We start from the raw sequence: 14009 nt of genomic DNA, 5'->3' as shown, positions 1-14009 counted from the left end.
TAGACCTCATCCCCATCTACTCATTTATAGACCTCATCCCCATCTACTCATTTATAGACCTCATCCCCATCTACTCATTTATAGACCTCATCCCCATCTACTCATTTATAGACCTCATCCCCATCTACTCATTTATAGACCTCATCCCCATCTACTCATTTATAGACCTCATCCCCATTTACTCATTTATAGACCTCATCCCCATCTACTCATTTATAGACCTCATCCCTATCTACTCATTTATAGACCTCATCCCCATCTACTCATTTATAGACCTCATCCCCATCTATTCATTTATAGACCCCGTCCCCATCTACTCATTTATAGACCTCATCCCTATCTACTCATTTATAGACCTCATCCCCATCTACTCATTTATAGACCTTGTCCCCATCTACTCATTTATAGACCTCATCCCCATCTACTCATTTTTAGACCTCATCCCCATCTACTCATTTATAGACCTTATCCCCATCTACTCATTTATAGACCTCATTCCCATTTACTCATTTATAGACCTCATCCCCATCTACTCATTTATAGACCTCATTCCCATCTACTCATTTATAGACCTCATCCCATCTACTCATTTATAGACCTCATCCCCATCTACTCATTTATAGACCTCATCCCCATCTATTCATTTATAGACCTCATCCCCATCTACTCATTTATAGACCTCATACCCATCTACTCATTTATAGACCTCATCCCCATCTATTCATTTATAGACCTCATCCCCATCTACTCATTTATAGACCTCATACCCATCTACTCATTTATAGACCTCATCCCCATCTACTCATTCATAGACCTTATCCCCATCTACTCATTTATAGACCTCATCCCCATCTACTCATTTATAGACCTCATCCCCATCTATTCATTTATAACCTCATCCCCATCTACTCATTTATAGACCTCATCCCCAACTACTCATTTATAGACCTCATCCCCATCTACTCATGTATAGACCTCATCCCCATCTACTCATGTATAGACCTCATCCCCATCTATTCATTTATAGACCTCATCCCCATCTACTCATTTATAGACCTTATGCTCACAATATCTTGAATAGTGTAGCTTCGTATTCAGCAACATTCCTTCTATTGTAAGCAACTATTTTATGAGATCAATCCTTTCTCAGAGAAAGTTCCTTGTTTATCTCTTTTGAATTTTCCCCACTATTAAGGAAACTGAAACTTTGATAATAGTCTGGTCTCTGCACTCTTCATGAGCTGTGGAGATCATATGTAATATCAAACGTCTCTGTGTAAATCTAGAAGCAAGATATTTAGGCACATCAGTCAGTCAGTGAATGTACTGTCTTTAATAGCCAATTCTCATCTCTAAGTGTTCTTTGACTGTGGAAAGTGTCTGCAAATGTTGCAGAGAGAAATTTACCCACACCAGTCAGTTACTCAAAAAAGTTCTAATAAGCAAGTGTTGTCTATGCTGTCCATGGACTATTTGCAAACACTGTGCAAAACTTGGAAGGGGTCACATTGAGTCAGTGAATGTACAAATTGATAGGCAATTCTCATCTAATGTGTTCTTGAACTATGGAAACCATCTGAGCAGATCTTGAAGGCAGAAATTTTGCCACATCAGTCGATGAATGTACCAGCCTTGATAGTCAGCTGTCCTTAGTACTGTCCTTGAACTAAGGAAACACTTGTTACCAGTGTTAAACTCCTCTGTATAGTTCTAGAAGTGAGAATTTAAGCTGTATTGATAACCGCATGCTACAAAATGTTACCACTTTGATCAAAAGGTCAGTGCAGCACAATAGCTCTGGAGTCAGCTTTCACTTCACCTAGCAGTCTGTTCATATATCATGTAGTCTTCTGTTTTCTGATATAGACAGTGATATTTTTATCACATGGTCCAGGATCTTCTTCCTGAAATCAGAATCCCTATACAGAATTGTGAACATCAATCAAGACTAGGCCTGAATGAATGTACTTTCTAAAATGTGTATAACCCAAAATTGGTGAAAACAGAAAAACTATTATTTCAGAAACATCATCTGTGCTGTGTGTAGATAGACAAAAAAGGTCACTTTAGTATAGAAATCAGTGGGATTAGACTGGTAGCATATGTTAACTTGCTGATCAGGCACTTTCAACAAAAAGTATAGGCAAGTGACAAACCAGACACACTAGATTCAAAAAAATGACCAACCAGGCCTGACCTAGCAGATTTAAACAAGTTCTTCTTTAAATGAGAAATCAGGCCAAATATATATAGTGGATTCAAAAATGGTCTTAGTAAGGCCTAATAAAAAAAATTGTGTGGTTCCGGTTTCACTCAATTTTAGAATAGGTGGGGTAGGTAGATTTTATATTTTATTTCATTATATTTTTTTTTCTGTGCGAGTGTCTAGTTCAGGTTTTCCATTGTTTTCCAAATGGTCTCTGTGTTGTTTATTTCTTCCTATCAGATGTAAAGCCATTACATATTGGAAGAACAGTTTTAGAGTGTCTTTTCAAGTTGATGTCAGTTTCTGCATCCACTATTTCTAGTGAGACTTCACAATTTTTGTGATTTTATTAATTTTTTCTCGAATATGTAAAAAAAAGGTTTGGGGTCAGCAGTGAAAAACTAGGTGGGGTCGGGTAATCAGAACAAACGATTATTTTTTCTAAGTGACAAGTATGATCAGATACACTCAATAGAACAAAGGTCTTAGCCAGTGACATTCCAGGTCAGCCAGTAGTTGATTCAGAAAAGGTCTTGACAAGTAGCAAATTGAGCTAGACATACTAGATGCAAAAAAGTGGTCCTGGCAAGTTAAAATCTGACCAGAAATGGTTGACACAACAATATTATCAGTTGACATGTAAGTAAATAATACTGGTCATGACAAACAATGGTGAAATATGTTGGTAATGTGGTGAGGATTTGCTTGCTCCCTAGGTTGGGATTATTAACAGCCATGGATCATTTTCCATCTCAATTGCTAAAAGCTGTTGATTGATCCCCAGATTAAGATGTAGAATAGTAGTCAATTCAGTATATATGTATCCTACAGATGGTGTCTACACAATATTCAATGGAAAGGAATTGAATTGAGATTTCCCATTTCAAATGATAAAAACCATTGATTTTGTCAGAAACTAGACGATGATCCCAATGCATCGATTTCATATAGTTACAGGAATCAAACTTTCTGGTGTCAATTTAAGTAAATATTATCTTTTTGAACACCATAATCTCCAAATTAAATAATATCACTTTGCTGTGTAGGTGTGTTAAAATATCTATTCATAAAAGCTCTTCCTAACAAACTCTGTCACTTACATTCTGTTTTTCCACTGAACTCATATCTTGTCTCCTAAAATTTGACAATGTGCAGTAGGGATATTGATGAACAATCACTTCCATGATGTCATCATACCACTGAACAAATGAGATTGAGTTGTGACGTAATTAATCCTCTCTCTCTCTACCAGGGGAGTTTTTGTTTGTACACAAAAAATGTACAAATAAAAGTATATATATCGGGTTGAAAAGTTGTAAAGTCATCAAGAGTGTTGTGATGATTTAGAAATTTTGATTGGGTGCAAGAACTGAAATGTGCAGTGACATGGCACATTGGCAGAGTGTGTTAGCTCCCTAGCAATAGGTAAAATACTACAGAATGTAACAAGAACTATGGTTCACTGACTACAGAATGATGTAGTGTGATTTTAACTGATAGAAGATCAGAATTTGCTTTTCCCATTTTGTAAAATACATGACTACAATACATGTACATATACTCAGATTTTATTGGATGGAGTTGTAAACGCACATCACAATTTTTAAGGGAAAGGGGGAATTAATCTGGGAGGGGATAATCTAAACAAGTATAACAAATGTAAGCATGATGAGTTTCTGTAACTATTTGAAAATAAAAGGTGGGGGGGGGGGGAGATTTATTACTATAGATATAAACCTGAGCCCGTATGCTGCAAAGGTTGAGGTTTCTCCAAATAGATATAGTTTATGAGTAAAACGTGGACAAGTAAAGAACTGAACATACATGTGACCAAATCTGGTGTCACTTTCTGTTTATCAAGGGTCACAACTTTCAGGCCAGCTGAAGTTATGATTAATATCCACTACAAAATGTAATCCAATATACATTTATTTTATATACTTTTATTTAATGTTGTTGTTTCATTTCTTACTTTACTCCAAATGGGTGAAGTCAACAATTGGCCAATTGAGATCAATTTACCATGGAACTAAAAATATATATATTGAAATAAAATTGTTCATTTCTGTGTGTGTGTGTGTGTGTGTGTGTGTGTGTGTGTGTGTGTGTTTGTGTGTGTGTGTGTTTGTGTGTCTGTCTGTCTATCTGTCTGTCTGTCTGTCTGTCTGTATGTCTGTTTTTTTACCCATGGCTGTGTCTTTCTGTGTGTGTGAGTTTATTTGTGGTGCTCATACATACATACATACATACATACATACATACATACATACATACATACATACATACATACATACATACATACATGTGTGTCTAGCTGTCTGTCTGTATGTCTCTGTCTGTCTGTCTGTCTGTCTGTCTGTCTGTCTGTCTGTCTGTCTGTCTGTCTGTCTGTCTGTCTGTGTGTCTGTGTTTTCATCCATGGCTGTGTCTCTCTGTGTGTGTGAGTTTATTTGTGGTGCTCATAAATACATACATACATACATACATACATACATACATACACATAGTACACACACAGACACACAGGCAGCATGCAGTATAGCGTCAATTCACACTTGTACTTGTCTTTGTAAATAGTGGAGTTTTTGTCATATTGTAATGGTCGTCTTCATTGTTCTTTTCACAAAGACATTTTTGTAGAGCAATGTCCATTTTTACATAGTTATGTGTGAAGCAGCTACATTGCAAGTGAAACAATATTGCAAGTATGTATCCGTTGTAAATACATAAATAAATAGCGTAAATAGATTAGATCATCGCTGATTGATGTGATGGTTTCTCAGGGGTCTTTTTCTTTACTTTTACCAGAAAATAGTTCTTTGGAAGTATTTTATTTCTATTTTAGCAAGAGGGCACTCAGAAATTACAAGAGGGCATGGCGCCACTGTTACCTTGTTCAGGGAGAACACTGTACACCTTTCTAGAAATGACTCTAATCAAACCATGTTCATTTTCTTAAAATGATAACTACTAACTTGCATACAGTGTAAAATAACTTATTTGTGTCCACCTGGAACAAGTGAATTGTATCCTGCAAATATTCAATTAAACAAGGTGATATATTGCGACCACATATTTTCAACCTTGAAAGTGTCTATAAAAAGATGTAGACAATGCAATTTCATTGCCATTTCTGTGTTACAGTGTATACAGTATACTCTCCAATGTTGTTATCAGAATTGTGATGGTAGTTGATACCAGCTGGAGAACTATTCCAGTCACTGAATTGTAATATTGTCATATTGGTACATGTCATTATATCTAGAGGAGAGTATGTTTTCAGGTCATTATCTATGATAGCAGTGGCCTTCTATTTCTCTAGTTTATTGATGCAAGGTTAGCATATTTATTATGGATATAATCATTTACAATTAAGAAGGCTTTAGAATCAATTTTCTGTTGTCCAGGACTGTACCAGTATGCTTGGATTGATCTTGTTATTATCAGTACTGTTTATATGATATTATACTCACTGACAGGTGATGTTTCACAATAAATGTGGTTGCAATATCACCAAATATGGTCATGATATCACTAAATATAGCCATGATATTACCAAATGTAGTCATGATATTACCAAATATAGTCATATTACCAAATATGATTTTAGTATTGACAAATATAGTCACGATATTACCCAATACAGTCATGATATTATCAAAGATAGTCATAATATCATCGAATATGATTGTGTTATCCCCAAATATAGTCGCGATATCACCAAGTATAGTCACGATATCACCAAATATGGTCACGATGTCATCAATTATGGTCATGATATCACCAAATTTGAACAGTGCTAAAAATGTTATGTGTGCAAGTAATGTACAGTATCACCTTTGCAGATTTTTACAAATATTACTTTCACAAAACTAAGTCTAATTTACAGTGGTGGAAATTCAACTGTTATGGTAGACTCACGAGTACTAAAATTGCTACGGTAACCAACAATACACACAACATATTTGGATAAGCTTAAACTAAAGCTTTCAATTGCAAACTGTCAGTCTACTTCATTCCATGACAGTTTGCAGTCATCAGTTCTTAGCTTTCAAAATATGTGTGTATTGGTTAAAATTGTAGCACTCATAAATCTAATTTAGAAAGGAAATATTAAAAACGTAGTGGTTTGTATGTAACATATTTATTCTACACATTTACATATATATTCGCCACACATAAAGGATACGCTTACACCACAAGAGAGAACAAAATTCATACAGATACACAAACAAAGAGAAAGAAAATGAGAGACCTTGTTGGTGGGTTTGAAAACTGTGTGACTGGGGTCTGGCAAAATAGCAAAACCAATGCTAATCATTGGCCATTCACCATTCACCATTGCCTGTACTCTACAAACCCTAACAAAAATACCAAGACAAACCTTACAATCCAATCATATTCTTAGTGAAAATTTTGAATACTTGACAACATTTTTGACCATATATTTTTTAGCTTCCATACAATCTACCTGAGCTGCTATACACTTTTACAGAAGTTCCAATCCAACTTGTGGCTGAATATATACAATGACATTTTTAGCAAACATCCCTCATGATCAGGATACCTTTAAAACCACAGATTTGCTGAAAATTGTATTTTTTTTAATGAAGGTTGGAAATGAAGCCCAAATTTAATCATCTTTGTACATAAATCGATCATACATCACATATGACAGGGTTTTTTGTCATAGCAGTGCAATTAATTGTCAGTTTACGTAAATAATACTTGATGTGTTGTGACAGGTTCAGCTGTTCGTCCCAGTCTATTCAACTATTATATTCCATTATCTGTTCTTACAAATGAATGTGTGGGAATATAAAATACAGGGCTTCTGAATCCTTGCAATTGTATGGATTGTGTATAGTTTAACAATGGCTGTCATAGTGTATATTGTTTTCACTTAAGCAACATGAATTTCAGAATCACATGAATTCCTGGTATTCTGTTCTGACACCAAAACCAACATTCCAAACTCTTTGTATTTTAACATATTGAGACTTAATATATTCATAAATTCCAGATTCTATGTCTTTATTGTTGCCGACTAAAATTCAATGCATTCAGAATTTGGTACACATGTAATATAGTCAGAAGTTTACACGGATCTTATTTTCCAGAAATATGTGTCGTCAGCGTCATATTTGATTATTTATTTATTAAGATATGTACACAAGAAGTGACATTGGCAAGAAAACAAAACAAATGAAGCATTGATGTTCAATTGAATTACATTTTACAATGTTTTGAAAATATCTAGTAAATCATACATCACTTCATTTGGATGTGGCGCTATGTATATAGTATATATCCTTTCGGTTGCAAATTTACACTGTTCTTGTTAATATTATTTCTGTGTTACACCCCGGATGAGACATCATTGAATTTTAGAGACTCCTTTCCAAAAAAAATAATTTTGAAGAGAAGAAATTTTCATTTTTTAACTATGAACCTATAGTCTATGAACATTCATTATAATGGCATTTCTGTAGACTTTGTGATAGGTAGATTCATAATAGATAATTCATTACTGTTCAATCGCCTCAGAAAGTAGAAAAGGGGTCGAAAACTCATTTCTATTTCAGTGGTGAACTTCACTTTTTACTGTTACTGTTTGATGAATTATATTTTTTTAGATGTTTCTGATAATTTAAGAACACCAAAGATGATAATAATCATGAACAAAGTTTATCATAGAAACTTAAGTTATCTTAACTTCATTTGTTGATCCGTTATCTTAACTTCATTTGTTGATCCATATACACTTTCTCTCCTATTTATCTATAGTTGATCATTGGCAGTACTACTAAAAACATTGTTTCATTGATAATAATGTATCACAAATACCGTTCTTGCAAGCCAGACCACATATTTGTGCTGAAGCAATGGTGTGTCTTGGACAGAGTCGTAAAAGAGGCTGTGGTTTACTTTGATGTATAAATACTTATATTTTCAAGTCATTTATGATACTTCTTCTATTCACAGACATTTCTGGAATGTGTGAGACTCCGTACATTTGGTCGCTTTGGGTTACAACAAATCCAAGTAGACACTCACTATCTTCAACTGTATCTATGGAGATTTGTTTCTGATGAGAAGTAAGTTCCAACTATGTGTGTGCTTCCATTTCGCTCTTTACATGTGCCTTTTAATACTGTTAAGATATTGAAAAAATTAATTTACAATGAAATTACCTCACTGTCTGATCAGGACCTAGTACAAATTACTGTTCATAACAAACCTTATTGTACTTAAGTAGAGACAGTGTTGTTACCTGTCAAATTTCTATGTTGTGTTTAAATTAAATGCCTCCTTATAGTTTTGAAAGTCACTGGAAATGAGTAAACATTAACAAGTGGAATATGAAATTGCATTCAATTTGGTAACTTTCAATTAAAAGAAAAATACCCCCCCCAAAAAAAACAAAAAACCATCCTATCACAGATTGTGGCTTTTTCAACTGTGCTGAAGTGTTCAAACACACACACACACACACACACACACACACACACACACACACACACACACACACACACACACACACGCACACACGCACACATGCACACACACACAAATGCACGCACACACATACATACATACATACATACATACATACATACATACATACATACATACATACATACATACATACATACATACATACACACATGCATGCATGCAGGCAGGCAGACAGACAGACAGACAGACAGACAGACAGACAGACAGACAGACAGACATGCACACACACACATGATATATAGGTAAGTGTTTTGGCAGGATATTAAATATCAAATTTTGATATATCTTTATTTCAGTAATCTAGATATTGCCAATCTTTGAATAGATTTAAATGTAAGACTTGTAGATGATTTGATATTTCATCATAGCCATTTGATAGGGTTTAATGATCAAACAGTCCTCCATATGTTCATTTTATTTTTACATAATTACTAGTATGTGACAACTGTTTTGATGAACCATGGCTAATGAACCTTAATGAATTCTAGAATGCTGTATGTACATATTTTAACTTCAGTGTCATCCTGTTCATTAATAATGTTTGTGTATAAAATGGTAATATAAATTATTATGTCTAACAGAATTGCAATTTGGTTTGTTTCAAATATGTACAACTGTGATTCCACAATAGCAATACCTTTCACAAATTACAAGAACAATTACAAGAAATGATATCGCAAATGTACTACAAATGTACAATGTATCATAAAAAATTAGATTACCACGATCAGACAGACTAGTAGGATTATATTATTCAAAATGCTGTATGTAGTGCCAATGAAAGAGTACTGTTGGTAGATTACCTTGCATCATGAAAGTGTTCTATTTTTGATGCATTACATTACAGCATTAGTTGTAGCAATGGTTGCAAGCAACTACTTTACCTTACTGGAGGAAAAGGAACACGTGTTAATTATGCTATTGCCAGTTCCTAGATGCATTTGTGTGTCTCGCTGTACAGTGTCATGTATTCTGTATGCACAGAGTGTTATGCATGCACTAGTCAGGGGATGGTTGTCACCTCACCATAGTGTGGGTTTACCAGTACAATACCTCTCTGTCATTGATGGCATTTAGTCTTTGTACTATAAAATCACTCACACTTAAAGAGATCAACATAGCAGTTACAATGTAATTGATGTCCTCTCATGCAGTGCAACTTGGAAATGGAATATCATCAATTGTAGCACAGACAAAACAAGGGAAATATATATCTATTGACTGTGATTGTAGCAATAGTTTCATGATTACATTACCTTGTAGGGAAGATAGGGGGGAATACCTCAGTCATGGAGATTACTTATAATAAGTGATCCTGTCCAGCAGACATAATGCTACTTTGGAATATTTACATCATTTTTCAAATGTATCTGTTTGCTAGTCAACATTTAATTTGCCATATTGTGTACACCAGAACAACTTGAAATGGAAGACAAGACATTGACATAGGGGTTTATGCTATAATTTCTGTCTGTCTGTCTGTCTGTCTGTCTGTCTGTCTGTCTGTCTGTCTGTCTGTCTGTCTGTCTGTCTGTCTGGCTGGCTGGCTGGCTTTCTGTGTCTGTCTGCTGTTACAGGCAGTCTGCTGTTACAGGCAGTTCACCAACACCAGAACAACAGGGTATCTATGCAGGCTTTTAACATATCCAATCAGTAATGGATTCAGTATTTATGCTATGATGATAATATAAGTGTCTAACTGGTTGTGTATATATACTTCTATGTCAGTTTGCACCAATGTAACTTTAACAACTGTTAAAATCAAAGTAAAATGGGATACACACATTAGATGAAATATCCATGCTGTTCAGTTAGTCCGATCAATGGTACTATACATTGTATAAAATAAATGATATTCAATTTGTTATCATAGTAGCTACATTATACCTAGTACAAGCTATTGGTGCTACAGTCATGAATGATAATATATCTTATCATTTCTCTTGTGTTTGCTAGCTTGGTCCATTTCTTACTAGATGAAATAGTTGGCAGTGCTGTCCATCGATGCATGGATCCTGTACTGATGGAAGCTAGTGTAAGTATGCCAAAGTATACCTGTATAAAGTGACTGAATTTCATTATCTGCTATAGGATGAATTCTCCTTTTAGCACTTTTATAGATAGAAGTTCTTGTATGTAATGATAAAGAGATTGATTGGTCTTGGATAAATCTTCCTTTTAACATTGTTATGGACAGAAATTTTGACAAAGTGATTATGTAGTATTGGATAAATCCCCCTTTTAACAATTTTACAGACATAAATTTTGACAAAGTGATTGTGCTGCTGTAGGATAAATTCTGGTTTTAATACTTGTTAACAGAAACAATGACAAAGACAAGTGCAACAACAGAATCAGCAAATGATATAGGATGGCTTTAAAAAAGGAAATTGAACTTACAAATGACCTATTCGGACAACAATCAATCTAACATCAATTACAATGAACTTGTCTTAGATACTTTGTTCATTTCACTATCTCTAAGCTTCCCTAAAAATATAATCATTATTGAAAGATGAAAGGTGTAATTCCACTCTGACAGAATACAAAGGTTATGAACTCTAACATTACATTTATTATGTATTGTCTTCACAGGTTATTGAGGTGATTTGTGATAGAGGCTAAAATTACACTGCAAATTAGAAAAAATGATGGTACCGTATATAAATTATGGGCTGCGTGGACCTCATTTTATTGTATAATATCAATACTTCCAATGGTAGCAAGGACAACTTGGATAGTGAAAGGGATATGCACAAAATCTGAAGTCTTTGATGAATGACATATGATGGCTTTGATGAACAAAATGTGGTCTGGGATGAAACGCCAAGGTCTGTGGGAGAAGACAGTGAGAAAACAAGATTATGCTCACATTGAAAGCTATATAATCGCCAATTATGATTGATTTCAATTGTTTCATAGAAACATTTTATATATATATAGTAATAGTAATTGAATATTTATTTCGCATTTAGAGGCCATCGGCCCAAAATACATTTACGAACAAATAAAGCAAGACAAAAAGTAAAAAGTATAATGATTGCATACGTACATGGAATGAAAATATACAACCAAAAACGTGTCTAGAATAAACATAACTTATGAAATGGAAAAGTTTTCTCTTAATCTAAATGCCTTATAAATATACATTACAAGTTGTCTTAGGTGATGTGGATTTTTACTTGCCATTAAATGATAAATATTATCTAGCGACGGATGGATGAGTCCAAATATTACATGCAAGGTATTGCTGTCTTAGAGGAGTAAACAAATCACAAATAAACAGAAAATGATACTCGTTTTCAATAAAACTATGGTCGCTGATTGAATCTATTGTCTGCACTCTATATAAACACACACCCAGAGAGTAGAGTAGAAACCAGCAGTTGTCTGATGATCGCGCAATGCGTGAAACTCCGAGTTACAACCAAGAAAGAGTTCCAGTACTACCAAAACTATTGCGCTCTGCCACTGCGGTATAGAGCACTGACTTAGCAGATTGACACTCACCGAGTTATATATATATATATATATGGATTGGCTACAGTGGAGCTGCCATTTCACACTTGCTATAAAATTTCGAAGAATTGTAATTGAGCATAGTTCTGTACATCATATGTGGAGTGAATAAAGTGGGACACTGGTATCCTGTATATATACAGTGAACTAGGTAGTATTCTGTATATAGCTAATAGGCTAGGTGGTATCTTGTATATACACAGTGAACTAAGGGGTATTCTGTATATAGCTAATAAAATAGGTGGTATTCTATATATAGCCAATAAACTAGATGTCTGTGGTCAAAGTTGTGTTACCAGCAGATTATAAGCAAGGTGGTATCTTGTGTGTACAGTAGTCAAAGTGTTGTAACCATGGGGTTCAGTATATAAGATGGATGGTAAACTGTATCATGTATACATTCAAACCTTTTGAACTTTCGGTTTTGATGCTTTACAATGTGTACTAGGTAGTACATTACTATTTTACAGTGAGCTAGGTGGTAACACTGGCTAAAATACCATTTATGAAATATTCTTGGAATGAACAACAAACAACTGAACTGGAAAATCAATTCCTCATAGCAATAGGGAACTTGCAAACCCGCCATGTTGAATGTTGCATCATGGGAAATGTTATGATAAATACCAATCAAATAGTATTGTAAACAATAATGTTACATTGTTTTTAACCACAAGTGATCAATTCATAGTCACCCTGAGCATTGTGGGAGGTTTATTTTATCGGTAGCTCCAGATTAGGTATTACGATAACCACAGAAAATCCCATAATCCTTTGCGTCTGAGCATGCTCAGTCTGGATTGCAATAGGGATTACAAATTGATTTAATGTGTTTTTTCAAATGTTATTTTGTTGTTCAGTATTATTTATTCAGATTACAAGCAAAGCATAAAACAGTCCAATATATCACTACCTGTTGCCGTTCATTATGTCACACATTTCTATAAATATTTCTCAACATAAAGACTGTCATAAATCATGTTTTTTTCTCTAGTTTGTTGGAAATAAACCCAGACTGGGAGAACTGTTAAGAGTCTGGTGTGTTCTATTTATACATACATACATACATATGTTTTGACAAAAACACTGGTAAAATAGTTCTTTACACACACAAGTCACATTTGGGATTTTCACACAAAAATACATATATTTGGCACGGTTATGATAGAATGAACACATCCATTTCATCTGAAGTTACGTAAATACTCTGTTTATAGTCATCATATTGATAATAATATCGAACTTGTTCATGTATAAAGCCCTAGGGGGTGACACATGCACACAAAATAACCCTAGGGAATAAGTTCATACAAGGGCAACCCTGCATTGCCGACATCAACCACTAAATATATACTAATGTATGATTATTAGTTTCATGTCCAATGGAATCTAATTATTGTTATAAAGTATCTCAATGTCAGGTAACCGAGAGTCAGATTATTGTTATGATGTAGATAAATATCAGACACTCTGAATACCTATATCAAATGTACACATAGTTACTATATTTAGCAATGATGAAGGCTAAGGGGGGCAGAGTCAAGTCAACGTGAATGAAGTCCATTCCAGTTACACTGCAGTCATGTCATGTCATGTCATGTCAGGGGGATACTAAATGTGGTGTGATGAAATATGTTGTAGCCTGAGGAATATTTCTTCAATGATGACCTGACAAATGCATGCAAATTGTTTAGAAATACTCCAATCTACTGCCAATGGTGTTGTCAACTGCTGGCACTGAACTTCCATATTGTTTTCAGTGGAG

General features: G+C 34.5%; 1 protein-coding gene across 1 annotated transcript in view; it reads left to right on the top strand.

Annotated features, from left to right (window-relative positions):
* Positions 1–13210, top strand: part of LOC144446561 (vacuolar protein sorting-associated protein 51 homolog) — a 28257-nt gene extending 15047 nt beyond the window's left edge. Inside the window, exons 17-19 of the mRNA XM_078136353.1 lie at positions 8192–8304; positions 10682–10760; positions 11321–13210. Coding sequence (XP_077992479.1) covers positions 8192–8304; positions 10682–10760; positions 11321–11350 — 222 coding nt within the window. The 3' untranslated portion in view covers positions 11351–13210. The remainder of the gene's footprint in view (positions 1–8191; positions 8305–10681; positions 10761–11320) is intronic.
* The last annotated feature ends 799 nt before the right edge of the window (positions 13211–14009 follow it).

Source organism: Glandiceps talaboti, chromosome 15, assembly GCF_964340395.1.
Source record: "Glandiceps talaboti chromosome 15, keGlaTala1.1, whole genome shotgun sequence".
Taxonomy (NCBI): Eukaryota; Metazoa; Hemichordata; class Enteropneusta; family Spengelidae; genus Glandiceps; species Glandiceps talaboti.
Note: the sequence above shows the minus strand (reverse complement) of the source record. Positions and strands in the feature narration are given on the sequence as shown.